This window comes from Mustela erminea, chromosome 12, assembly GCF_009829155.1.
Source record: "Mustela erminea isolate mMusErm1 chromosome 12, mMusErm1.Pri, whole genome shotgun sequence".
Lineage (NCBI taxonomy): Eukaryota > Metazoa > Chordata > Mammalia > Carnivora > Mustelidae > Mustela > Mustela erminea.
The window spans coordinates 8,787,105-8,810,530 of NC_045625.1; the positions used below are offsets into that span (position 1 = coordinate 8,787,105).

General features: G+C 50.4%; 1 protein-coding gene across 4 annotated transcripts in view; it reads right to left on the reverse strand.

Annotated features, from left to right (window-relative positions):
• The window catches only part of MVB12B (multivesicular body subunit 12B), a 185,157-nt gene extending 162,865 nt beyond the window's left edge, over positions 1-22,292 (reverse strand). Inside the window, exons 1-2 of one of the 4 annotated variants that reach the window (XM_032308054.1) lie at positions 22,113-22,292; positions 8,813-8,935 (exon numbers count right to left, since the gene is read on the reverse strand). In XM_032308054.1, coding sequence (XP_032163945.1) covers positions 8,813-8,935; positions 22,113-22,187 — 198 coding nt within the window. In that variant the 5' untranslated portion in view covers positions 22,188-22,292. Of the gene's footprint in view, positions 1-8,812; positions 8,936-14,338; positions 14,553-19,193; positions 19,218-21,479; positions 21,696-22,112 lie in introns of those variants that run through there. The other 3 variants (XM_032308053.1, XM_032308056.1, XM_032308055.1) reach the window with 3 other exon arrangements.
• Between the last annotated feature and the right edge of the window lie 1,134 nt (positions 22,293-23,426).

Here is a 23,426-nt window from a genome sequence, read left to right on the forward strand (position 1 = left end):
AACCAAAAAACTAGTGACAATAATAAATGCTGGAAAGAATGTAGAGAAACTGGATCATTTCTGCATTACCAATGGGAATATAAAACATTACAGCCACAGAGGAAAAGAATTTGGCATTTCTTTAAAAATGAAACTTGCAGCTACCATCAAACCGACAGCCTCACTCCTGGACATTCATCCTAGAGGGATGAAAACATGGTCACACAAAAACGTGTACACAAGTATTTACAGCAGCTTTACTCATAATAGCTCCGAACTGGGAACCACCAGGGTGTCCTTCAATAGGCAAAGAGTTAAGCTAACTGTAGTGCGGCCACATCAATTAATACTATTCAGCAATAAAGACAGCAACAGATGAATCTCCAGGGAATTATGCTGAGTTTTTGAAAAAAGAACAGCAAAAAAGCCAATCCCAAAAGGCGACATGCTGTATGGTTCCTGTATATAGCATTTCCGAAATGAGAGGGTTACAGAAATGGAGAACGAAGTAGTGCTCGTCCGCGGTTAAGGAGGTCAGTTAACTCCTAGAGAGCAGACAGGCTGCCTGTGAGCACATGTTTATACACAAACCAACCAGTCCTGAGTCTGTATCCATCCCCGTCTACCTCCTTTTATCAGGCTCCTTCCATGGTCCCCTCATCCTATAGTCCCCAAGGGCCAGGTTGTCAGACTAGAAACCATCCCTGACAGCCCAGCGCCTGCTGGAGTTATTTCAACTAGACTGTCCTAAGTCTGCTGACCTGACCTGCCTGGCCTCTCCCACAGAAACCACAAGAAAGTCTCCAGCTCATGCTTCCCCTCATTCCCTCTGCCTCGTGCCCAATGCTGGTGTCTCCCCATCTCCCGTGATGGTGCGGCGGTGTGTCCCCCTCCTGCTGGAGCTGGGAGTGAAAATCTCCCTTTTCGATGGCGCTTGTCTCCTGATCTGCAGGCCTCAACAGACTTTAATAAAAATAAAATCCCAGGTATGTTTTAAAAGCAAAATGTTCTGTATCTTGACTATATCAGAGTCAATATCCTGATTGTTGACATTTTCCTAGAATTTGCAAGATGTTACTATCGGGAGAACATGAGTACACGCAAGATCTTTCCATATTACTTCTTACAACTGCATGGGCATCTACAGTCATCTCCAAATAAAAAGTTGAACTGAAAAAAAGAAAAGAAAAATTACAGCAGTCCCTCCCTCATCGTTTCCACTAACCCAGCTCACTGAGGCTTGTCAGAAGCCTTTCGAAGCGGTGAAGAGGAAGTCTGGCGAACAGGAGGAAGCTCCAGAACACCACACTGTTTCTCAAATCCTCCCCACCTTCTAGACGAACCAACTACGGAGCAAGTCATTACCAAGAAGGAAGGCTTTGGGTCAGAACCGAAGGGCAGAGTTGGGGAGACCGAAGCCTGGAAGGAGCGATGGAGGCCGTTCTCCCTGAGAGATGTACCCTAATAGCAGGCCAGGCCCGCCTCTCACACACCCCCTGGGACAGAGGCTGGGGCTCTGCGGGGCCCAGGCAAACGTGCAGGGAGAGGCCAGCATGACCCCAAGTCTGCTAATCCAGGCCACGGGAAACAACAGCCCAAAAGCTGGTCACAAGACCGCTGTCTCTGTTTTCAGTAATTCGCAGTTTAATGTATTTTCTAACAAAACAAAAGGGAGGAACACCTGGTGCTTTTTCTCAAAACAAGCTCTGGTTCTGAAAATAAACCCCAGCATGGGGTGGGTCTCTGCCTGTGGTGGTTTCCGCTCTGGACAGTGGAGCGTGGGCGGGGGGGGACCGGAGGCAGCAGGGGGACGCCGCTGCCCCTTGCTTCTGCTTTTGCTCCATGGAGCCAGAGCTCCGGGGAGGCCACGGGCTCTGGCTGTCCTCCGGCCACGAGGACCCTGGAGCTATCCGGGAGGCCACGTGACAGCTGGGACCAGACCGGACATATGATTCCGTCCCACGTTTGCCACTTGAGGCCCGCCATATGTTTTTAATAAGATACTTTACCATCTTCTCGGGCTTTGTGTGTGACTTTTCAAGAATTTCTTGAGCGCTATATAGAAACATCAGCTTGCTGGAAGCTGTTTCAGCATTTAGCAGATTACTATTTTCTTTCACCAGTTTGCTAAGGAAGGCCTTATTTGCATGCAGACTTAGGACTTTAAACTCACCCCTCCGTGAGCCCCCTGGACACAGCCCACTGGCCCGGAGGGGAGCTGGTTTCCCCGAGTTCCCCCAGTGTCCCTCATGTTTGACAGTTTAAGTATCTGAAACTTCTAATTATTTAGAAAATCCCGAATACAGTTAGGGCATATATAAATTATTCACATCCAAGAGTTTTTAAGAAAGGTTTTGTTGTCTAATTAGTCTCAGAGAAAAGCAGCAGAGTCGAGAGAAAGGAGACAAGGAAGTGCAGACTTGAAGGCAGGACTGGCCAGCGTCGGCCCACGAGGCCTGCTGGCTGGTCACAGCCCGTGACCAAGGCCGGCTCCCCAGCGCCAGCAGCGAGCAGGAGCCACGCAAGCCTCACTTCCTGGATCTTCTCTGGCAGGATCTAGATGCCAAGTCCTCGGCCGCTCATGGGCCTGCCTTCCCCACATGGCCCTCCGTCACGCCGGGTCCTTCCCATCAGCAGCTACGCGTGCTCCACACTTTCCTGTCTTTACACAGAGGAAGAAAGACTTCTGACCCCACGTCGCCCTCCAGCTGCCGCCGCCCTCTCCCTCCCTTCCTTTGAGGTCCTCTCCCGCTTCAGGTGGGCTCTTCCCGTCCACTCCTGTCTTGCTTCTGAGGCCACTGCCGAGTCCATAACTACCTCCTTGGTATTAACTCAAAAGAAACCTTTCCGCTTCATTTTACTTAAACTTTAGGCAACTGTGAACGTTAACAACCACCCTTTCTCCTAGAAAGACTCATTTTCCTTCAGTTTCTTACTAATTTTCACCTACTTCTCTGGACAGTCAGCCCCGGTCCCCTCTTTGGGGCTCCCTTCACACCTAGTGTGACACTCCAGGGACCACCTCCCAGGGACACCTCAGTTACCACATGGTCTCTCCCGACCTTCAGCCCTGGGGCCCCTCAGCATTGCCGCCTGGATATCACACAAACACCTCAGTGTGCCCCAAACTGAGCCAATCGCCCTTCTCTACCCACAACCCACCTGGCTGTCCATGCTCCTCTTTCAGCGAAAGGGCATCAGCGCCCACTGGCTGCCCAGGAAGATGCCTCGTTATCATCGGGGCTCTTCCTTTCCCCACCTCTGCGCCCACCTCCCAACACTCAATCCGTCTCTTCCTGTGAAAGAGTATGTATTTGGATGCCCATGTCCTTCAGATCCACGTACATCCTGTCTCCACGGTGACTGGTCAGGCCACTACTCTCACACCTGGCACTAGCATGAAGCCTCCAAATCCAGGCCTCACCACCCTGCCCCCCGCCCCCAGTACCCATGTCTTCCAATTATTCCCCTCATTGCACACACCAAGTGAACTTCTGGAAACACACATCTAAGAATCTCCTCTTCTTGAAGTCCTCTGACCACCCCCACCGCCCTCAGAATAACGGGCAATACTTTTGTGCTGGGATCCGGCCTCATCCGCCCTCCCAGCCTCACCTCTGCCCTCGCCTCCGACCTTCCACCTGGTGGAACCCAACCTCCCCAGACCTCCGATTCCCAGGGCCTCACACAATAGCAGGTGCTTGACAAATATTCGTGAAACCAATGCGTGAATAAAAACATGAATGAGTGATGTCAGGACCAATTTCACTAAGGAGCTACTCAAATGGGGTTTGGAAGGAGAGGTGAAATTTTACTCCAAAAGTGGGGAGGGAGGTCCAGGAATTCTGGAATTCTGGAAAAAGTAGACTCAGAGGCATGATGGTACAAACTTTCTGCTTATTCTGAACATGAGAAAGTGAGAAGTACAGTGAGGCCCGAGAAGAAGCTAGTAGAAGGAAGTGAGACAGGAAGATAGACGGAAACCATGTGTACCAAATGAAGGAGTCTGGTATTTGTCCTACAGGGTCTCTGCTTCTCAGGGATGACAGACCTCTTGTTGGCCAGCACTACAACAAGTATGCATGCTATCATTGGGCCCTCGCTCCCGGAAGTGTCCCTTACTGGGAGAAGTCCCAGGATGACAGGAAGTTGGGCACAAAGCCTGGGGGAGGGGGAGACTCTTGTCAATTCATCTGCTGCTCCCCACCCCATTCCTTTCACTCACTTTCACTTTAGTGAGAATAGAAACTGACAGAATGTCACCTTTCTTGAAGGCAATCAGTAATGTTTATCAAATTAAAATGTGAATACCCTGACCCAGTAATTCCAACCTATAGAATTATTCTTTGGACCTAGTAGGACATGCCAGGATACATGTGCAAGGACCTTGTTTAGCGTATTAAAAACAAAAACTGGAAACAAACTAAGTGTCCTTCAGGTGGGATTATTGGCCAAATTTTGGCACAGCCAGATAATATTTGTTATTAAAAGGATGAGATAGATCTATATAGATTAATATAGAGCTCCCTATGCTCACAATATATTTTAAAAGCTAGGAGAGTATGAATAGTACCATTCCATTTATATTTATATTTAGTACCATTTATATATTTATATACAGTACCATTCCATTTATATATATATATATATATATATATATATATATATATTTTTTTTTTTTTTTTTAAGCCCATAGACATACACACACATCCCCAGAGACTTCTGGAAATTTAAATCAGGGGAGGCCAAAAACAACAGAAAAGGCTAGCACAGCCCTCCCTGAGGTAGACCTAGAGTTATTTAAGAATGACTTGATTTAGACAAGTGCCATAAAGACTCCAGTATATAGGGTAAGGTTTCTCTGGAAGAGAATGGAGGAGGTCTGAGATTGGAAAGAGGAAAAAGAAAATATCTCCTCCTCTCTCCGAGACTGGGATTCAAATCTAGATATCGTTCTGGAGTAGGCAGAATGAAGGCACAGTCTGGGCAAGTAGGGGGTCAAAGGACAATGGGCCTCAGTAGCACATTCTCATAGTTGCTGAGTTTTACTTTCTCATTCCCCTCATCCTCAGAGCTCCAGAAAAGTCTCCTGGAAAGTGACTCGGGTCTCAGCTGTTCTGTGGGATGCCATGGCAGGTCCCAGAAGAAGGGAATAGAAGGGAAAGCAGTGTCCATCCCCACTCAGGCCAGAAAGGTGGAAGCAGTCACTGCAGGGTTAGCAGGGAGCTGTACTCAGCCAAGGACAGCCTCACAGATGTCACCAATAAAAATGGTGAAGTGCGGTGGCCGGGGAGAAACCCAGAGTTGAAGAACCCTGAACATGCTTGAGCCGGTGCCCTGGGAGAGGCTCAGAAAACACTGGAGGACAGACATTTGGCAGGTGTCAGGGTAGAGAAGAAAGGGAGGGAATTCTAGAAGTAAGTAGGAGAGAGTCTATGTTGTCATAACCTGGAATTTAGCAAGAAAGGTGGATAGGTCTGGAAAGCAGGATCTGACAGAAACAATGTCTGTTAGGACTACCCTTCCCAGCACTTACCACAATTTTGTTTTACATTTATTTGTGTGAGCATTTAATTCTCTTCCTCTCCCTCTGGACTGTAAGCCTCGTGAAGGCTGAACACTGGATGTTTTCATTCACCACTATGTCCCCAGTTCCTGGCTGGCACATGGTATTTACTCACAAAACAGATTGGATAAATAAACAATTTAAGTTAAAATGCTCTTAAACATTCGATTATTCTTTCTTTGTGTTGTTGACTTTTTGTTTTGTTAGTTTTTGTCCAAACAGAATATTGTCATAGGAAAGTTAGACCAAAAAGCATATTATCAAAGGAGGCTATTTCTGTTACAGAGAGAGTTGTGTCATGAATTCGGTGTAGAGGCTTTAGTCTCTGAGTTGTAAGCACTTGTTTAGAGAGCAAAAGGCTATAAAAGTTAGGACGTATTAAGATGTATTTCATCAAAAATACATAAAAACACACCCACACTGGCCGTCAGTAATGGCCGGCCTGATGCTGCTGTATCCCAGAGTGATGTGAAAGCCAAAGATTAATTCTGCCCCGAAGAGTTTTAGCATGAAGTGCTTCCAGGGCATTATGATTCGCTGAAAACTGACCGTCCGCATATGACAGAGCAGCAGGTACTACCTTCAGCAACTGCCAGGTGCCCACAACACAGTGCGCGGGTGCGGTGATGTCACAAGGACACATGTGACCATCAGCCTTCTGATGACAAGGAGGATCATCACCAGTCACTCTGAGATCTGAGAGTGTGGCAGTGGAACAGAAAGGGCAAGCTATTTCACAGAGGACTGCAGAAATACGGACAATAGATTGAGAAGTTTAGCAAATAATGCCCAGCCCCTTACCCTAAGAAGCTTCTCCTGACCTAGAGAGAAAAGTTACAAAATTAAATTTTTATAAACACACATGTGGCATCTTTGGCTTCAAACAAGCCACAAGGCATGTGGCCATGCCACTCAGGGTCAGCAGTCCATCTGTGCCAAGCTCTCGGGGCTGTGCGGTCACAGTACGGACCATACTCTAAGCACAGGAGGGATTAATCCTGCCGCAGATGTGACAGGCGGAGGTGGGTCTCACCACAATCCCCGGCAGGCTCCCTTGGGCACTGCAGTTCGCCGGTCTAAGCATCTCGGAAGCCCGCCACCATAAAATGCCTTACATTTCGGTTTGGAGGTTGACGTTCTATGAAGCTCTCGATAAAAGGAATAGGAAGTGACTCTCTTCCCCCGCCCCTTGCCCATTCCCCTTGAACTCAGGGTCAGACCTCTAGGGAACCAGATCCTATCTAAGAACAACCCAGCGGTCAGTACGAAGAGACGTTTCCCAGCCCTCTCCCTGAAAGGGCTTTCAGAGGGAGCTCGGACACTCTCCATCTCTGCGGGAGGGGGCTGGGTAATTGCCGGGCTGACCCTCGGGAGCCTCTTGCCCTGCTCACCTTTCACTATAATGCGTGGTACAACATAATCATGAAATGTGCTTATTAATTTTACTCATTTGACACTGCGCTCTTCTGCCCTGAGCTAGATGTTAGGAGAAAATGATAGGGATAGATTCTGCTCCTGTCAGACTTACCAAGACTTTCAGAAAACCAGACTATCAAAGGCCATCTGCCACCCACTAGCCAAGCTTTCAGGACGACCTCAAAGGTACAAGCGGGATGTTAAAGACACAGATCAACAAAGGAGAACAGCAAGAAGACGTGGAGAGCCGTGCCCTGGGCGTGAGCCCCCTGCACGAACCCTCCCGGGAGAGCAACCCCTGAGCCAGTCCTCCCGGAGATCGTGGGCGCTGGGCCCCTGCCCTGATTCATGACTGGCTGCTTCATATCTAATTCATCAAAAGACACTTTGGCTTCTCAAATCAGGAACATTTTTATTAGCTTCCCCAAGAGTTTTATGGCACAAAGCCATATCTAATGATTCTATTTTATGGCAAGTTATACATTCAAACAGTGCTTTGAAGTCAGACAGCAGGTAAGACTCAAATCTTTGTCAAAAAAGATTCCCTTGTCCTTTCACTTTTAAAATGTTTATAAGCTTTCAAACAGTTGGGAAAGTGATGTGGAGCATTTTAACCGGCTTCTCCTTCCCAGCACAGGACCCGGCGCAGGCTGAGCCAATGGGTACCAAAGAGTTCTCAATGGGGCTTGCTTTTGCCCCTCTGTCCCCTCCGCCTTGGGACATCTGGCAAAGTCTGCCCACATTTTGGGTTGCCACGGTTGGGGGAGGGGAGGTTAATGCTAGTAGGGTCTAGTAGGTAGAGGCCAGGGATGCTGCTAAGCATCCTACATGTGAGGCACAGCCCCAACACAGGATTATCTGATCATCTGGCCCAAAATGTCACGAGTGTTCAGGTTGAGGAACCAGGCCTTAGGGCTTCTTCTGGACCAGGCGCTGGATCCCTCCCACCCCTGGGACATCAGATGCTAATCTAGTCATGGTGGCAGGTTTTCAGTGCTGGCTAATGAGCCTTGTATTCTTTTAATTCTTACACATTCTTGATGCACATTTTCAACAAACAAGAATAAAACGCTGTCTCAAAAAAAATGAGGAAAGTGAAAATAAGACCACCTTAGAATCTCAGGACACGGGACCACAGTCACTGCTAACACAACCCTCCTAATGTCACTCTGCACCTTTGACCCAAATCCCAGTTTATCTATTGAAACAACAAAATAAGAATTCCAGCCATCAGTGCTACGGAACAGAAGCACAGACGCCTGCTGAAGAGCAAAGCCAGTGCTCTGCTAACCTGCGCAGGTGTGATCAGTCAGAGCGGTGGACCTGGAAGGGGCCCGGGTCCTGATTCACCACTCCCAAGGACTGGGCCTCTGTCACTTCGCCTGTCAGAACTTGGGTTTCTCTTAATCAGCGAAGTGGAGATAAAGCTACTTGTCCTCCTACCCTTCCAGGGAACTGTGAGAGCCCAATGAGTTCACAGGTAGGAAATTGCTCTGCAAACTGTAAAGAGCTATAGAAATGTATAGCGACACACCAGTGACACACACGCAGGAAAACCTATGCCAAGGATCTTTCAGACTGTTGGATGCTGTTCACGAAATCTCACAACAGAGCCAACCGTTTAGATTTACAGAAGGTGAAAACAGCCATCACAGAGGTCAAGGCCAGGTAACAGCCCAGGTGGACCCAGGTCCTCTGACTCCCAACCCAGGACACTCCCCACACCTTCCCACTGGTGACGCTTTCGCTCCCTGTTCAAGTTCCCGGAGGGAAGGAGCACATTTACACACAAGGCTCGGGGGCCTGAGCACAGGGAATAAACATTGGTTGAATCAGTGGATCTGGACTTACTACATCATAGCCTGTTGGGGCTCGGTTCCGAGAAGCCACCACCCCCACTCCTGTGATGGGATCCATCGATGTCTCTGGCAAAGCTTCTGAAAGGTCTTTGACTTCAGGCATGGTGGATTGGTCCTGGTTCCGAAAAGAAGAAAGCACAAAATTCAAACTGACCGTTTAAAGTGAACGATACAAAGTCTCAAACACATAGAACCAGAATCTTGGGGCAAATATCCTGAGCTTAGTTCCATGTACCTGAACTGGCTAAAGGAGCCCTGAGCTTTCCTGACCCTTTCCTCAGATCAAGAGCTCAAGTCGTCTCTGACCCCTGCTCTGTCATGTTGGCTCTGAACACCGGGCTAACGTAGTTAATGGGGGCCTGTCCCTACTCAGAGAGGTAACTTGGACTCAAACCCCAAAGCCAACCATTCTTAACTCTCTCAACAAGCTGCCTGACTTCTGAACAGATACCCGTAGCTTCTCTGGGGAGAAAGCAGACACAGCTGAACTAACACAACTGTCCACTTATCTTCCTTACAAGATCTCGTGTGGAGGTGCAGACTTCCAAATCTATACCCTCTCACACAACCAAGCACGGACTGTTCGGTAGGCAGAGCTCTGCAAACACGTGGAAGAAAGTGATCTGGGAATGGAGGCAAAGGAATGGCATTCAAGTCCAGGCTCCATGGCTTACTGGCTGGTGACTTTGAGCAAGCAAGAGGTCATGATTCTGACAGTCACAGAGCTGCCGTGAGATCTAAGGGAGTCACATGAACGAAGGGCCTGGAGGAGTCCCTGGCACAGAGTAGGCACTCAACAAAAAGCAGATGAGACTGGCAGGTCTGGGGCACACAGGTTCAGCACAAGTGGCCAGAAATGTGGTAGATGCCATTCCTGGGAGGCCTGGCAGGTGCCTTTGTTGCGTTTAATCCCACAGGTCATGTGGGTACTTACTCAAAGCTAAATACTAACAATGACCGTAATTCTTGCTGGGCACTTTGGGAGAAAGGGAGGGGAAATGGAATTATTATTCTGCTGCTGACTGCCTCTTGATGTGACCAGAGGAGACAAGGAGAATATAGAGAACACTGGGTCTGGGCAGCTGGAGTGGCAGTGCACCAGAAAGCAAATAAAAGAGGTAACACCTTATGTAAATGACTTTTAGTACTTTTAAAAGGACAAGGAGGGAAAAAGAGCAAGTTAAATTCCACCTCCTTCTGCAGCAATTTAATTCCACCGGCTGTAGGTCTACCAGATCTCTCGAAGCTGGTTACTGCTTCTAAAACAAACCAAACACCCTGCCTAACTAGGCAGGGAGAAGAAATATTCTTAGTTCTCAGCCTAGAATCAGAAAAGGCAGAGGCTCTTAAAAATGACTGCAGCCTTCTAAATGGGAACAATCAGAATGCTATATGCAAGTCACCCTTGTAATCAGTGCCCCCTGAAGCCCACAAAAGGCTCCGGAAACAGACTCGTCAATGCAATTGACCCAAGTTTCCAATCAAGCCCAGGAAGCCCCTGGCAGCAGCCACGCTCTCAACTTCTGTTCATGACAAAAGCCAAACTAAGTTATGGTTTACTTAATCCTACTGAAAACGAGCTTCTGGAAGCCCAGGGCATGCCACACCATGGCATCATTTTCTGTTTTTTCAAATTTCATTTACCAGGCAGGTTTATATAAAGCACCAGGATTGGTGATTCCTGCACAAAGTAGGCAGGAAGTAAGTATTTATTCAATGAATAGGCATGCATGCCCCCCAATAAAGAAGGTTTAGCATTAAATATCTCCATCGGCCCAGTCCAAAGCAAACACTAATCAAAAAGTATCGTCACTTGGAAAATCCCATAGTATTGGTAGCATGAAAAGAAGACTGCTGCATTTTGAAAAATGGGTACCTGCTGCTATTGGTTACCAAAACGCTTTGCAATTAACAACTCATTAACAGAATGTACAAATTCTGCCAGTGCTAAAATACCATGCTGTGACTTTAACAAAGAACATCCAAGGGTTTTTTTTTTAATTATTTTTTATAAACTTTTTTATTTTTTTATTAACATATAACATATTATTAGCGCCAGGTTTACACACTTCACAGCACTCATAATAGCACATACCTTCCCCAATGTCCATAACCCCACCACCCTATTATTATTATTATTATTATTATTAAGATAGTACCGCCTCTACTATGTGAGAGAAAGAGAGAAGGCAAGCATGGGAACAAATAAGAACTATTTTATTTGCTGACAGATTCCCGTCCCCTGACCACGACGTCCTCGTGAGGCGCGGGTGACAGCGGCTCTCCCCTCCCGAAGCCGGTGGTCAAGGGCAGTGGGGGCCCCTCCCGCTCCCAGGAACCCCGCCGCTCCCACAATGCACCGGGGAGGCAGCCCAGCCGCAGGTTCCAAGATGGCTGCCGGCTGCCTCCGGCTGAGGCAGACAAAGGAGCCGGCGGCCTGTGCCGATTCGCGCACGGTCGCAGCCCAGCCTGCAGTCGGGAGGATGCGACAGCGGAGCATGAGCACAGAGCATCTCGGATGCACGCCTCCTTCTTCCCTTTCCCCCCCAGCTGCTGTACCCTGGGGATCAAGGCAGCCTTTGTGAAATACAGACAAATGACTCCTCGCGGCGCGGGGCCGGGGCCGGCTCGGCGGTGGAGGAAGCCCCACCACCAGCAAAGGAAGCTTTTAATGAGAAACGCCCAAGATATCCATGGCAGAGGCAATCACTCAAAGCAGCTTGCCCTGAATTACATATTTTCTGACTGCAAATTACTTTTAACAGCGTCTCTACCGTCACTTCAATTGACCTTCCTAACAAAAGGCCATTTATTAACTAGCACTCCACGTTTCCCGGGCTGTGTGGAGCCTCGAGCCAGAAGGGATGGCACCGCCGAGTACTCAGCCGCCCAGGGTCACAGGCCAGGCCTCTGAGAGGGGAGAAGAGGCCATTAATGCAAGCCTGCAGAGCAGATCTGCCGGGGAGGGGCGCTGGGGGAGCGGGCTGTTTAAGACCAACATTAACCTGTCTGGCAAGAGGCAATGCTGGTCTAATACATAAAACACCAAGGCCTACTTGCAGCAAGCCCTGGCTGCATCCTCAGCAGCTCTGCAGCCGAGTGAGCGAGAGACCCACCTCTATCTCAAAATCCTAACCGCACGCAGACACACTAACACACCTGCGCTGCGTCTGCAGAGTGCTTTGCAATTCTCAAAAAGCTTTCTCGGTCACCCTTCTTGACTGATGAACACACCAAACCTGGAAGGTAGCTGGGTCTTATTACCCCGATTTTGGAGGGAAAAAGAAAACTGAGGCCCAGAGTTGTCAGCCGCTGCGCAACTGGCCACCGGACCTTTAGTCCTCCTTCCCAGGTCTGATCCGCTTTCCATGACTCTGTGCCTGGAGACCAACATCCCATCTGATACCCAACTGAGAAAGCAGTTTCAACACTAATTATATTTAAAAATGCCAAAGCTCTTCTTTCTCTAGCTATAGCCCAATAAGTGAAGCAAGCGGGAGAAAAGTACAGAAAGATAAAAGTAACATGGGATTAATTTTCCTCACACCTCAGTTTCAAGATTCAACATTTCCCTCATAAATAATTTACAACAATAAAAATGAGCTAAGGCCATGTTTGTGTAGGACGGAGGTAAATTTAGGCCTAATGAGGGAGATCCGAGCGCCGCACAGGAGGGAATAGGTTGATGTATAGCACTGTATACGCACAATCGACAGCACACAGGGGCTCCATTACCAACTGGAAGTCGCGAGGCCCGCCAGGAGGAGGGGGGGCCAATTTAAGGAAACTTCTACCATCCCAGCTGCGGCTGCAAGGGAGTCTGCAAGAGTCTCCACAGGGAGAGCCAAAAGTTGACCAGGATTTTAGATGACAAGACAATGGGGGCTGAGATTTCTCAGAACTATAAAATTGAACCAACCTGAAATTAAGCCAGTTCTCAGGAAATGCCAGGTGAGGAATCAAGGTGATGATGGCGCCTGGGAGGCACGTCTGCTCGTGGGCCCACGGAGAGTACAGTGGCAACAATGATCTTGAGCTGGTCCTCCTCATTTAACCTTGTAGGTTATCTGGCCCCAGTTGCCCTCCCAGTCTCTACCCTGGGTGCATGGCCAGGCTCCACTATATCATTTCCGAGGCTGGGGGTTGCTATTCCTATGTCTGCCCCGAGAGGATTTCTCCGCCAGGCAGGAGAGTATGTATGAATGTGCTGTGGGGTGTGTGTGTGTGTGTGTGTGTGTGTGTGTGTGTGTGTGTGTGTTGCATGTACACACTGGGGCAACAAATATTCAGTTAGGGTGAGGTATGTTTCCAGGCCAGGAGGATTTTTCCCATGTCATGCTCGATGAATACTATGCAACAAGGCCGGGGAGGAGAAAAACCGCCTCCTGCTTCTGCCTGCAGTGCTGCAAACAGGGCCTGGGGAAGGCCCCAGCCCCCAGCCCTGCAGCACCTTGGCAATGCTGTCATCCCAGGTTCACAGAGAAATGAACTTTAACTATAAAGCCTCTCATACAGACAGCACACTGCTCCCTTGTAGCTGATCAAAGAATTACTACAACAGTGTGCTTAATCCCTAAAAGTCAGCAGTGCTGGGCTTAACTGATGCTGAATATTGTTTCAGAATCAAAGGCGTGCCTCCCGGCCCCAGTCTGGGAGAAAACTAAGCTACTGTATCACAGTTGAAAACTCAGGGGAACTTTGATATCATCTCTGTTTAATTTCCCCGGCCCTGTGAGCCTGGGGTTTATCTCGTTTTATCAACTCCTGTACTGAAATCAAAACCCAACTAACAGAGCTCAGACCTCTCTCCACCGAGGCCCTTCCAGCAGCAGGGTGGATCGGGGGGCAACAACTGCAGCGGGGCAGGGGGCGTGCCATCAAAGGAGGCACAGCAGGAACCCGGACTCGGCCTCCCCACTGCGGTGAGGAAGGCCGGCTCAGAAGCAGCGCCAGGGCCGCCCACCAAGGGCTGAAGGCGTGACTCGCACACAACTTTTGAGAAGAGTAATTTCAAAGTATGGGGGGGTAGGTTAAATTGGGCTACTGTAATTGAAATGACAAAACCAGTGGATTAATTAAGTCCCTACAGAAGGATGAACTTGCAATCCGTTTGTTTGAAATCCAAAGTCAAGGGCACAAAAGACATAAACTGTCTGCCCACATCCACCAACTTGTGGGGCTGGGGGAAGACAGTGGGTAAATATTTCACTTGCCGTGGAAACCTGACCAATAGCAGGGGGTGGAGACGGCTGTCCCTGCCATGAGAGCTGCTGCTGTACCCATCGTGGGGCAGCTCTTTTGCCTGTCTCCCAGCGGCAGCAGTGGTCTGCAAGAATCCATGCCCCCTTTGGCCCCATGATTACTGTCACCTTTTTGCCTACAAATCTTTAGCAGGTATGGAGGGACACGGCCCCGTTCCCACTGAAGGGAGACCATGGCCAGGCTTCACCAACACACACCACCACACAAACAAACACACAGACCGGGCTGCCTGTGTGCAGGTAAGGTGCAGACCTACCTCCTCGGGAGACGGCAGGCCATGGCCTGAGTCCATGTAGCACCTAAGGCCAGCCGGCTCCTGGAGCTACTCATGGAGGACAGTCCCCAGGCGGAGAGGCGTCCGCTATGGAACCTCAGAACGGCATCCTGGGGCCTCCTGCACTTGGTCTGGACCACTCTCCCCGTCCAGAAGCCAAATGACTCTAACAAACACTTTGAGTATGGTCAGGTGGCCACAGACCAGAGGCTGCTGGGAAGGCTGCTAAGATATTAGTAGACTAAAGCAAATATTTTTCTAAGCTCTCCTAGATCACAAAGAATTTTCCAGCTAGGGAACTAACAATGGCGAGCACTTCCTTTTCTCCAGTAAAGGCCTGTTACTTCTAATAAAAGAATCTGGTGTATAAACGCACCCATTCTATCTGACCAATGCAGAGATTTCTATTAACCATTTGTATACCAAGCAGATTTTCCACAAATCATGTGATACAGGCCTAGAGTTCATGTTGCTGCCGCGCATATGGTGCAAGGCTAGATCCCAGAGTTCATTCTCCAAAAATAAATCCAGGATCAAGTTTTATGGCCCTGCGGTAGCCAAAGTCCTGCCCCTTACAGGCCAGACTCTCCACAGCCAGTGAACCTAGTGCTGGGGAGTGGGGCAGGGGCGGGGGGCGATCTCCAGAACACTGTGCCCACTGTGCCCCCACCTGCCCCCAAACACTGCAAAAGAGGGTCAGCCCTGCCGCTTCCCATCAAGTCTCAGTGCCATATGTCCCTGGGAGAGAAGGAAGAAGGAGACCCCCACAGAAGGCAGGTGCTCTAAAAATGGACCCAAAAGGACCCAGGAGACGTGCTCTCTTGATGTTCAGTGACATAAGATAAGTCACATCCTTACCCCGGTTTACAGAGTAAAAATGCCAATATGGTGCCTCAGCACCAAGCAAATGGGCCGCCGGGTGGGAAATCATCAGAACACCTGGCTCAGGTCAGCCAGGCATCTCATCCCCACCACCCTCCTCTCCAACTTTCATAGGGGTCTTGAGAGTTTCTTTTCATGTATATTTGGCATCTAATTTTTCTACCTGTATGCTGATGGCTTCCAAAATCCCTCGACTGCCCTGACTTTTCTCCTGAGACTCAGAGGTGTGCATCTAGTGTCCTGCTGGCTACTGCCAGCCTGTGTCCTGGCTGAATGTGTCCTCCTCCCCCTGAAGCATCTCCCACATTTCCAGTACCTTGCAGGACCTGGCACACAGCAATAAGCCCACAAATATTTACAGGGAGCCTTTGTGTAAGCAGTGAGGGAGACTTCGCAATGACGATGATGGACAATGCAACACTGGGGAGCAGGGACTCAAACAGGAGCAAGTGTGAGGCACCTGCAGAGTGTGTTAAAAGAGACTCTTGAACCCACTCCCAGAGACACAGATTCAGTAAGTGTAGGATGGGGCCCAAGAAGCTGCATTTCTAACAAGCTCCAGGTGACGGCCAAACAGCTGGTCCACAGTCTGAACTCGGAGTACAAGACAGCAGGTGCTCGTTAGATGTTTGATGAATGAATGAACAGAAACAAAAACCTGAGTGTAATTATCCATGGGGACTAGCCTCCGAATGAATCCTTCAGTCTCTCCCTCCCCAAACAGGTCAGCCCAGAGCACCCAGTTCCTCCCCTACGACACCCACCCCACCATTCAAAATCCAGGTCACACTCTCCCCAAACCTTCCCCGACTGCCTAGCCACACAGCTGCTGTCACGGAGAAGCCCTGCGTGTCACCAAGGACGTGGTCTTAGCACACGTATGCGCACATATGTGTGTACACACACACAGAAACACACAGCCTTGCCTCTCAGAAGGTTAAAGTGCTCTTGCCCCAGGAGAACAGTGGTTGTTCAAAGGTGTTATGTCCACCCAGTGCCTGGCCCACAGTGGGCGCTCAATAAATGGATTATGGGGGGGGGGTAGATGGAAGGAAGGAAGGAGCAAGTTCCCATCATCCTTTCAAAACTGCCCCTCTTTCACTGGATTAGGAAAAGCACACAAAGCATCAAAGGCAACAGCAAGAACAGCCCTGTGGAACCCTTACAATGACAGCACCAGGCTGGGCATCCAGGAGCCCAGGGCAAACACTACAATTCTAGGGACAGGCAGGCTGCAGAGGAGGGGCCGCAGGACCGCAGCACTCCAGCAGCTCCAGAAGTGATTATGACTTAGTGCAAGCAGTTGGGTGACAGCCTGGCAGAGGCCAGGGGGTCTCCAAGCTAGCTGCACAGAAGACTCCACTAAGGAGTTGGTGAAAAGCACTGCCGCCCATTCCAGTCCCCCAGGTTGTGATTTAACTGGTCTGGGCCTGGGCCGAGACCAGATAATGCATGGCCTAGGCCAAGTGCTACTGTGAGACAATGAAACAGACATGGCCACCCCCTGTGGCGCTCCTAGGCTGGGAAACATCCCAAAGAAAGGGGCTGCCCAAGAGGGGACACTTCCTTCTGCCTGGTGAGTCACGGAGATGGGAGGGAAGAGCAGGCGGTCGGTCAGGCTGGCCTCCTGGAAAGACAGAGGGTGCTGAGTAGGGAAGGTACTGTAGGCAGGAGAGGCCAGGTCAGCAGCGGTGTGAATGAACGCAGACCACTGGGGGAACTGTGGCAAGCAGATGGGCTCTGAAACGAGCTTATGAAATGCTTAAACAAACAAACAAATAAAACAGTTAAAAACCTGTCTGCATTTCTCTGCTATTTCTAAGGTCTAAGCAATGACACAGAGCTTCAGGAAGGAAGGAAGATTCGCAAGTCTTTCATTTGTATTTCCTCTCCTGTAACTGAATACTTCTCGAACCCATGCCACTTCCTGCAGAAAGCCATGGGCCTTGGCATTCGCTTGGTGGGGGACTGGGAAGTGAAGCAGAGGAACGGACAGGGAGAGGTTCTGGAGTCAGATGGACCAGAGCCCGAATCCCAGCTCTTGCACTGTGTACAGCGGTATGACTGGGCTCAAGTTTTCATCCCCCTAAAACTGGAATAATAATAATATTTCCTCTACTGGGTGCTATAGTGTAAAGAACTTGTAGAACTTCTATCAAAACAAACAACTGATAGAACAAAATGGACCACCTATGAAATAGAAGAAAATATTTCCAAATCACATATCCGCTCAGGGGTTAAAATCCAAATCTATAAAGAACTCCTACAACTTAACAACAATAACAATTTAAAAACAAATGGGCAAAGGACTTGAGTAGACACTTCTCCAAAGATGATATACAAATGGCTAATAAGCATATGAAAAGATGTGTGGTCACTAGGGAAATGCAAACCAAAATCACAATGAGCTGTCGTCTGTACCCGTTGGGATGGCCACTATCAAAAGTCAAAAAATTAGTGTTGGTGAGGATTGGAAAACTGGAACTCTGGTGCACTGTTTTCGGAAATGGAAAAGCAGCCACTGTGGAAAACAGTATAGGGATTTCTCAAAATATTAAAAATAGAATTACTATAGGGTCTGGCAATTCCACTTCTGGGTATGTACCCAAAAGAGTTGAAAACAGGGTCTTGAAAAGATATTTGTACCTCCGTGTTCACAATGGCATTATTCACAAGAGCCAAAAGGTGGAAGTAACCCAACTGTCCAGAGATATGGGTAAGCAAAATGGGTATATATATGCAGTGAATATTATTTGGTTAAAAAGGAAATTCTGGCACATACTATAACGTGAGTGAACCCTGAAGACATTATGTGGAGTGAAATAAGCCATTCATAGAAAGACAGATACTATATAATTCCACATATGTGAGGCTACAAAGAGTAGCATGGTGGCTGCCAGAGCGTGGGGGAGGGGAAATGGAAGCTGTTTAATAAGTATAGTGTTTTGCAAGATGGGAAAGTTCCAAAGATTAGCTGCATGACAATGTGAATGTCCTTAATGCCACTGATTTGTATACTTGAAAACGATTAGGGTGGTACATTTTATGTGCTGTACGTTTTGCAATTTAAAAATGGCATCTACAAGTGTGGTTTTCAAGTTTCAGTCAGTAGAAGTACAACCCAAGATTCTTATTAAACACAGAGACTCCGGGGCCCCTTCCCCCAGATATTCTAATTGAAGGTCTGGGTGGGAGGTCCTGGAATCTGCATTTTCATAAACATCTCAGGGCTATTTAGCACACTAAGAACTTGTGTATTTTGCTCTGGTTCTAAAGGGTCAAGGAATATTCTGAATATTTTGCTTTGCTGATCAGTATCTGTTTAAAACATACACACACGCTATGCCTGTGTGTGTGTGTGTGTGTGTGTGTGTGTGTGTGTCTAGAAAGCTCTCCTGTTGATTCTAGCCACAGCCCAACAAGATGGTCCTCTGATTCTCAGGGAAGTAGCAGCTACAAAGCTTGAGTATGTGACCCCACAGCTCCAGGCCCATGGGCCTCTCACATTTCAGCCTGCACAAGCTCCACATCTCACCAGAAGTGTGTCAGGTAAACCAAACACGCGCCCACAGGATGTCCCCAACAAGGGAGGTAATGTCAAGTACAGCCTGCAGGGGCCCCGCCTCCCACGGAGCAGAGCGGATGAGTGCTAACCCAGGCGACCCCACCACAAACAGCGCGGACGATGCAGGGAAACCACAATTCTCAAGGGCAGCGGCAAGCAGAAGGCCAAGGAGAGCCAGTGGGGCCAGTAAAACGCTGGCCAGGGAGGGGCTCAGAGAGAGCAACAACAGCTTGACAGAGGCAGCCCATTCAAGGACCCCAGGTCTCCCCTCCCACAACCCAACCAGCAAAGGAAACTCTGCTCATTCAACCGCAACCAACTAAATACAGTGTTCTCGGCCCACCACACCAGCCATGTAGTCATTTGTTATCTTCATCATCATAATAGCACCTTTGACATTTCCCATGCTTGGCTCCAACTCCATCATGACTTTCCTGTGTGGCAAAGAACGTCGTTCTTTGAGTGTGAAGCAGGGAGCACTTCTGACCTGCTAAGGCAGAGGGGCCCATGACTTTTGGATTCAGACTCCCCCAGAAGCAGATGTGCCATGAAACTAATAGTAAGGAACCTCTGGTCACTCTCCACCCCTCACCCCTTCCAAGGTCCCGAGAGGGAGGACCCAGCAATGTGTTCACAGGGTTGAGTGGTTTTGTAAAGTGTACAAAAGCAAGACATTCTTGTTTTCTTTTTCTTCTAACCCCTCCCCACTCCAAACTGTCTAACCCAGATAACCAAGGTCTGCCTCTGGCTTCCACCTAAATTTGGTACAGACTCCCCCACACCCTCTGTGGAGCCACATGCACTCACATACAGCTCACGCAGCCTTATGGGCTAGGTTATATTCTTTTTTTTTTTTTTAAAGATTTTATTTATTTATTTGACAGAGAGAGATCACAGGTAGGTAGAGAGGCTGGCAGAGAGAGAGAGAGAGAGAGAGGGAAGCAGGCTCCCCGCCGAGCAGAGAGCCCGATGTGGGACTAGATCCCAGGACCCTGAGATCATGACCTGAGCCGAAGGCAGCGGCTTAACCCACTGAGCCACCCAGGCGCCCCGGGCTAGGTTATATTCTTAAACCACTTTTACACAGAAGGAAGTCGGGATGCAGAAAGGTTCCCCAAGGGGCGCCTAGGTGGCTCAGATGGGTAAGCATCTGCCTTCAGCTCAGATCATGATCTCCAGGTCCTGGGATCGAGCCCTGTTTCAGGCTCCCAGCTCAGTGGGGGGTCTGCTTCTCCCTCTGCCTACCCCCCTGCTTGTGTTCTCTCTCTCTCTCTCTCAAATGAATAAATAAAATATTTTTTAAAAAGAAAGAAAGGAAGAAAGAAAGTTTCCGTGAAGTTCCATGACCTGCCTGGGGTCACTGCGATTGCAGGGAGTAGAATGAGATTCAAATCCAAACCCCTAGATCCGAGCCTTATGTTCTTCTTACTGTATCATCCCCTCCTGGTTATCCTCAGGAGAGCTAAATAATAACCCAAAACAGAAACACACTCTAAAGAAAAAGTAAAAACAAAGCTACTCTTCTGATTAATGTTAACAAACACTTAATGATAAGCACTAACTTCTACTGACCACTTGCCCTATGGCAGACGCAGAGCTAAATGCTTCTCTTGCAATATTTCATTCACTGCTCACCATAATCCTATAAGATAGATATTAGCCTCACTCTACAGATGAGGAAACTGAGGCTCAGAAAATTTCATTCATTTACACAAGAACACACAGTATAAGTAGGAAAGCCAAAGATTCAGCTGAGATCTAATTCTAAAGTCCTTGCATTTAACCATGGTGCACTGTTCCTGGAAGTTGGAAAGCCCACCAGTGGGATGGAGGCAGGCAGGGAAATGTCTTCAGCATAAATCAGGAGTGTGGCCTAAAAGCTAGGAGGAAGGAACGAAAAATGTTGATCAGAAAAGATGATTCTGGGCTCAAATGAACCAATCAACTGCTTTACATGGGTCTTGATGCCCAGATCCCAGCAGAGGTCCCATCCGTCGGAGGCCCCATTTAAATAGTCTCTGCACAGTCCAATATCTCAAAGTGCCACAACAATTTCCAGTGAGCAAGAAAGGTGTCCCCTGTGTCCTGTAACTAAACTTGAGTACCCTGAGCTTCTTGGTTTGTCTGTGTTTCTGCAGAGCTTACCCCTAACTTTTCTAAGGCTTCTCTGGTACAGCTGATAAGACTTTTTGCATGCCCTCCCCCCCCCCCATTAAAATGAGATGGGATCCAGCCGGCTGTCGAGAATGGTACAATGAGATTACACTGAGAAGGAACCACCAGAGACAAAAGCCCTTAAAGAGTCACTGGCCTGTTGTGGCTTTTGTGGCAGAAATCTGAGTGGGCGCTGGTTCTTGGGTGGGGGCAGGGAACAGAGAAGGGGCAACAGACATTTGCCTTTTGCCTTCCTGGGGCCTTCCTCTGTTCCCTGCTGAAGAGGCTGCTGGGAGGGGACAGAAGAGTCACATCTTTAGTAGTGAGAAGGCTGATAATTTTGGAAGAGTTGTCTGTTGGTAACAAAGAGGACAAAGATGCTCACGGGTCTGCCCTCTTCACCTGGGCCTGTCGCTGGGGATCTACTGTCCCCTGGTGCTCAGCCATAGCTCTTATCCCAGCCCCTGCCCCTGGGCCTCACTTAGGCTGCAGTCCTTACGGGGTGCTCACCAACACACCCACCTCACTTCCAGGATGGGTGCTCTGGGTCTTGAGTGTCCACGCCGGGCACCTCACCTTTAGACAGGTGCCCTGGCATTTGGGTGTCCTCTCTACTGTGCCCAGGTCACAGATGAGGCCGCACCTCAGATGATGCTCAAGGCTCAGGTGCAAGCTGGTCTGCACCCACGTGATCACAGAGAGCTGGACCCCAGCCTGGGCCATTGAAACGACTGTCCCCAGTCTGGCAGGTGGTGGCCGCAGCGGCCTGGGCACAGGTGGGCCGTTCCACCGCCTACCCGGGAGGGGGTGGCTCTCGGGGACCCTCACCTGTCCGGCCCGGGGTGGAGTCGGGGGGGTGCACTGCTGGCGTTCAGGTCCCTGAGCTCCCACCCGCCTGCCCACCGCAAGGCCAAGCCGGTGTTGGAGAAGCCGCGGCGCACGCGGGCTCTGGTAGAGGCCGCCGGGCCTGTCCCCGCGGCGGGCCGGGCACGGAGCCCGCAGGCCTCGGCGCGGCCCGGCTCCGCCCGCCCGCCCGCCCCTCGGCCCGGGGCCCGCGCCCGCCCGCCCGCCCGCCCGCCCGCCTGCCTGCGCCGCGGCAGCAGGGCCGGCTCGACCGAGCCTCCGCGGCGCCCGGCCCGCCCGGCCTCACTTAACTGTTCCCCGCTGGGGCGGCGGCGGCTGCGGCGGCGGCGGGTCCCGGCTCCGTCTCACGCAGAAGCAGCTTCTCATCGCCCGGGCGGCGCGGGAGGGGCCGGGCCCGGGGCCCAGGCGGCGGGGCCGGCGCCGCAGCTCGAGCGCGAGCCTCACCGGGGAGCGGCGGCGGCGGCGGCGGCAGGGGCGGGGCGCGGCCTGGCGGCGGCGGCGGCGGCGACAACGACGGCGGCGGCTCCCTCGGCGGGCCGCGCTCCGGGCCTCCCGGCTCTGGCGCTGGCTCCGGGGGAGGCGCCGGGCGCCCGAGGCTGGCACCGGCGGGAGGAGGGAGCGGGAGCCCTCGCGTCCGGAGCCCGCGCCGCCGCCCCGGCCGGCACCCCGCCTCCCCTCCGCGGCCTCCCTCAAGGCTCAGCCCGCTAGCCCCCCGGCCCGGCCTCCCCGAGCCCGCGGGCGGCCCCCAGCCCGGCCTCCGAGCCCCGGGAGCCGCCGGCCTCTTGGAGTCTGGGCACTAGTTATCCCCTCCGCCAAGCTGGTCTCTTGCAGGGCCCCGCAGCCCACTCGGCTCTCTTAGGCCGCACTGAATCAGCCCTTCCACACAGCCTAAGAACCCTGGACGCCCCCGGGCCTCAACACACACACACACAGGCCTCAACACACACACACACACACACACACACACACACACACACGTTGGCCTCTTCAACACACACACACACACACACACACACCCAGGCCTCAACACACACACACACACACACACACACGTTGGCCTCTTCAACACACACACACACACACACACACACACCCAGGCCTCAACACACACACACACACACACACACACACGTTGGCCTCTTCAACACACACACACACACACCCCCCCAGGCCTCAACACACACACACACACACACACACACACACACACCCAGGCCTCAACACACACACACACACACACACACACACACACACGTTGACCTCTTGCAGGGACACCCGACCCTCCCTAGTCTTGAGGGAACATGAGGCCATTCCTTCAACTCAGCTCACTCCAGTTCCGGATACCCATTGACCCAACAGACCCAACACAAGCTTAGCCAGGTCCCAGTCCCCACTAGTAATAACAGACCCCTCAAAGTGATCCCAATCTCCCAGCAATTCTCTGCCTCCCCTTTACGCCAGGCAAATGATCTACCCACCGAGGCCCAGAACCAGGGTTATGGGACTGCCCTGGAGGGAAGCATCCAGAGGGACCATGGGTTTACAGAAGTGATGCCCTACAGTACTTGGGAAAAGGAATGGGCCAGAGGATAAGATGAAGCTGGA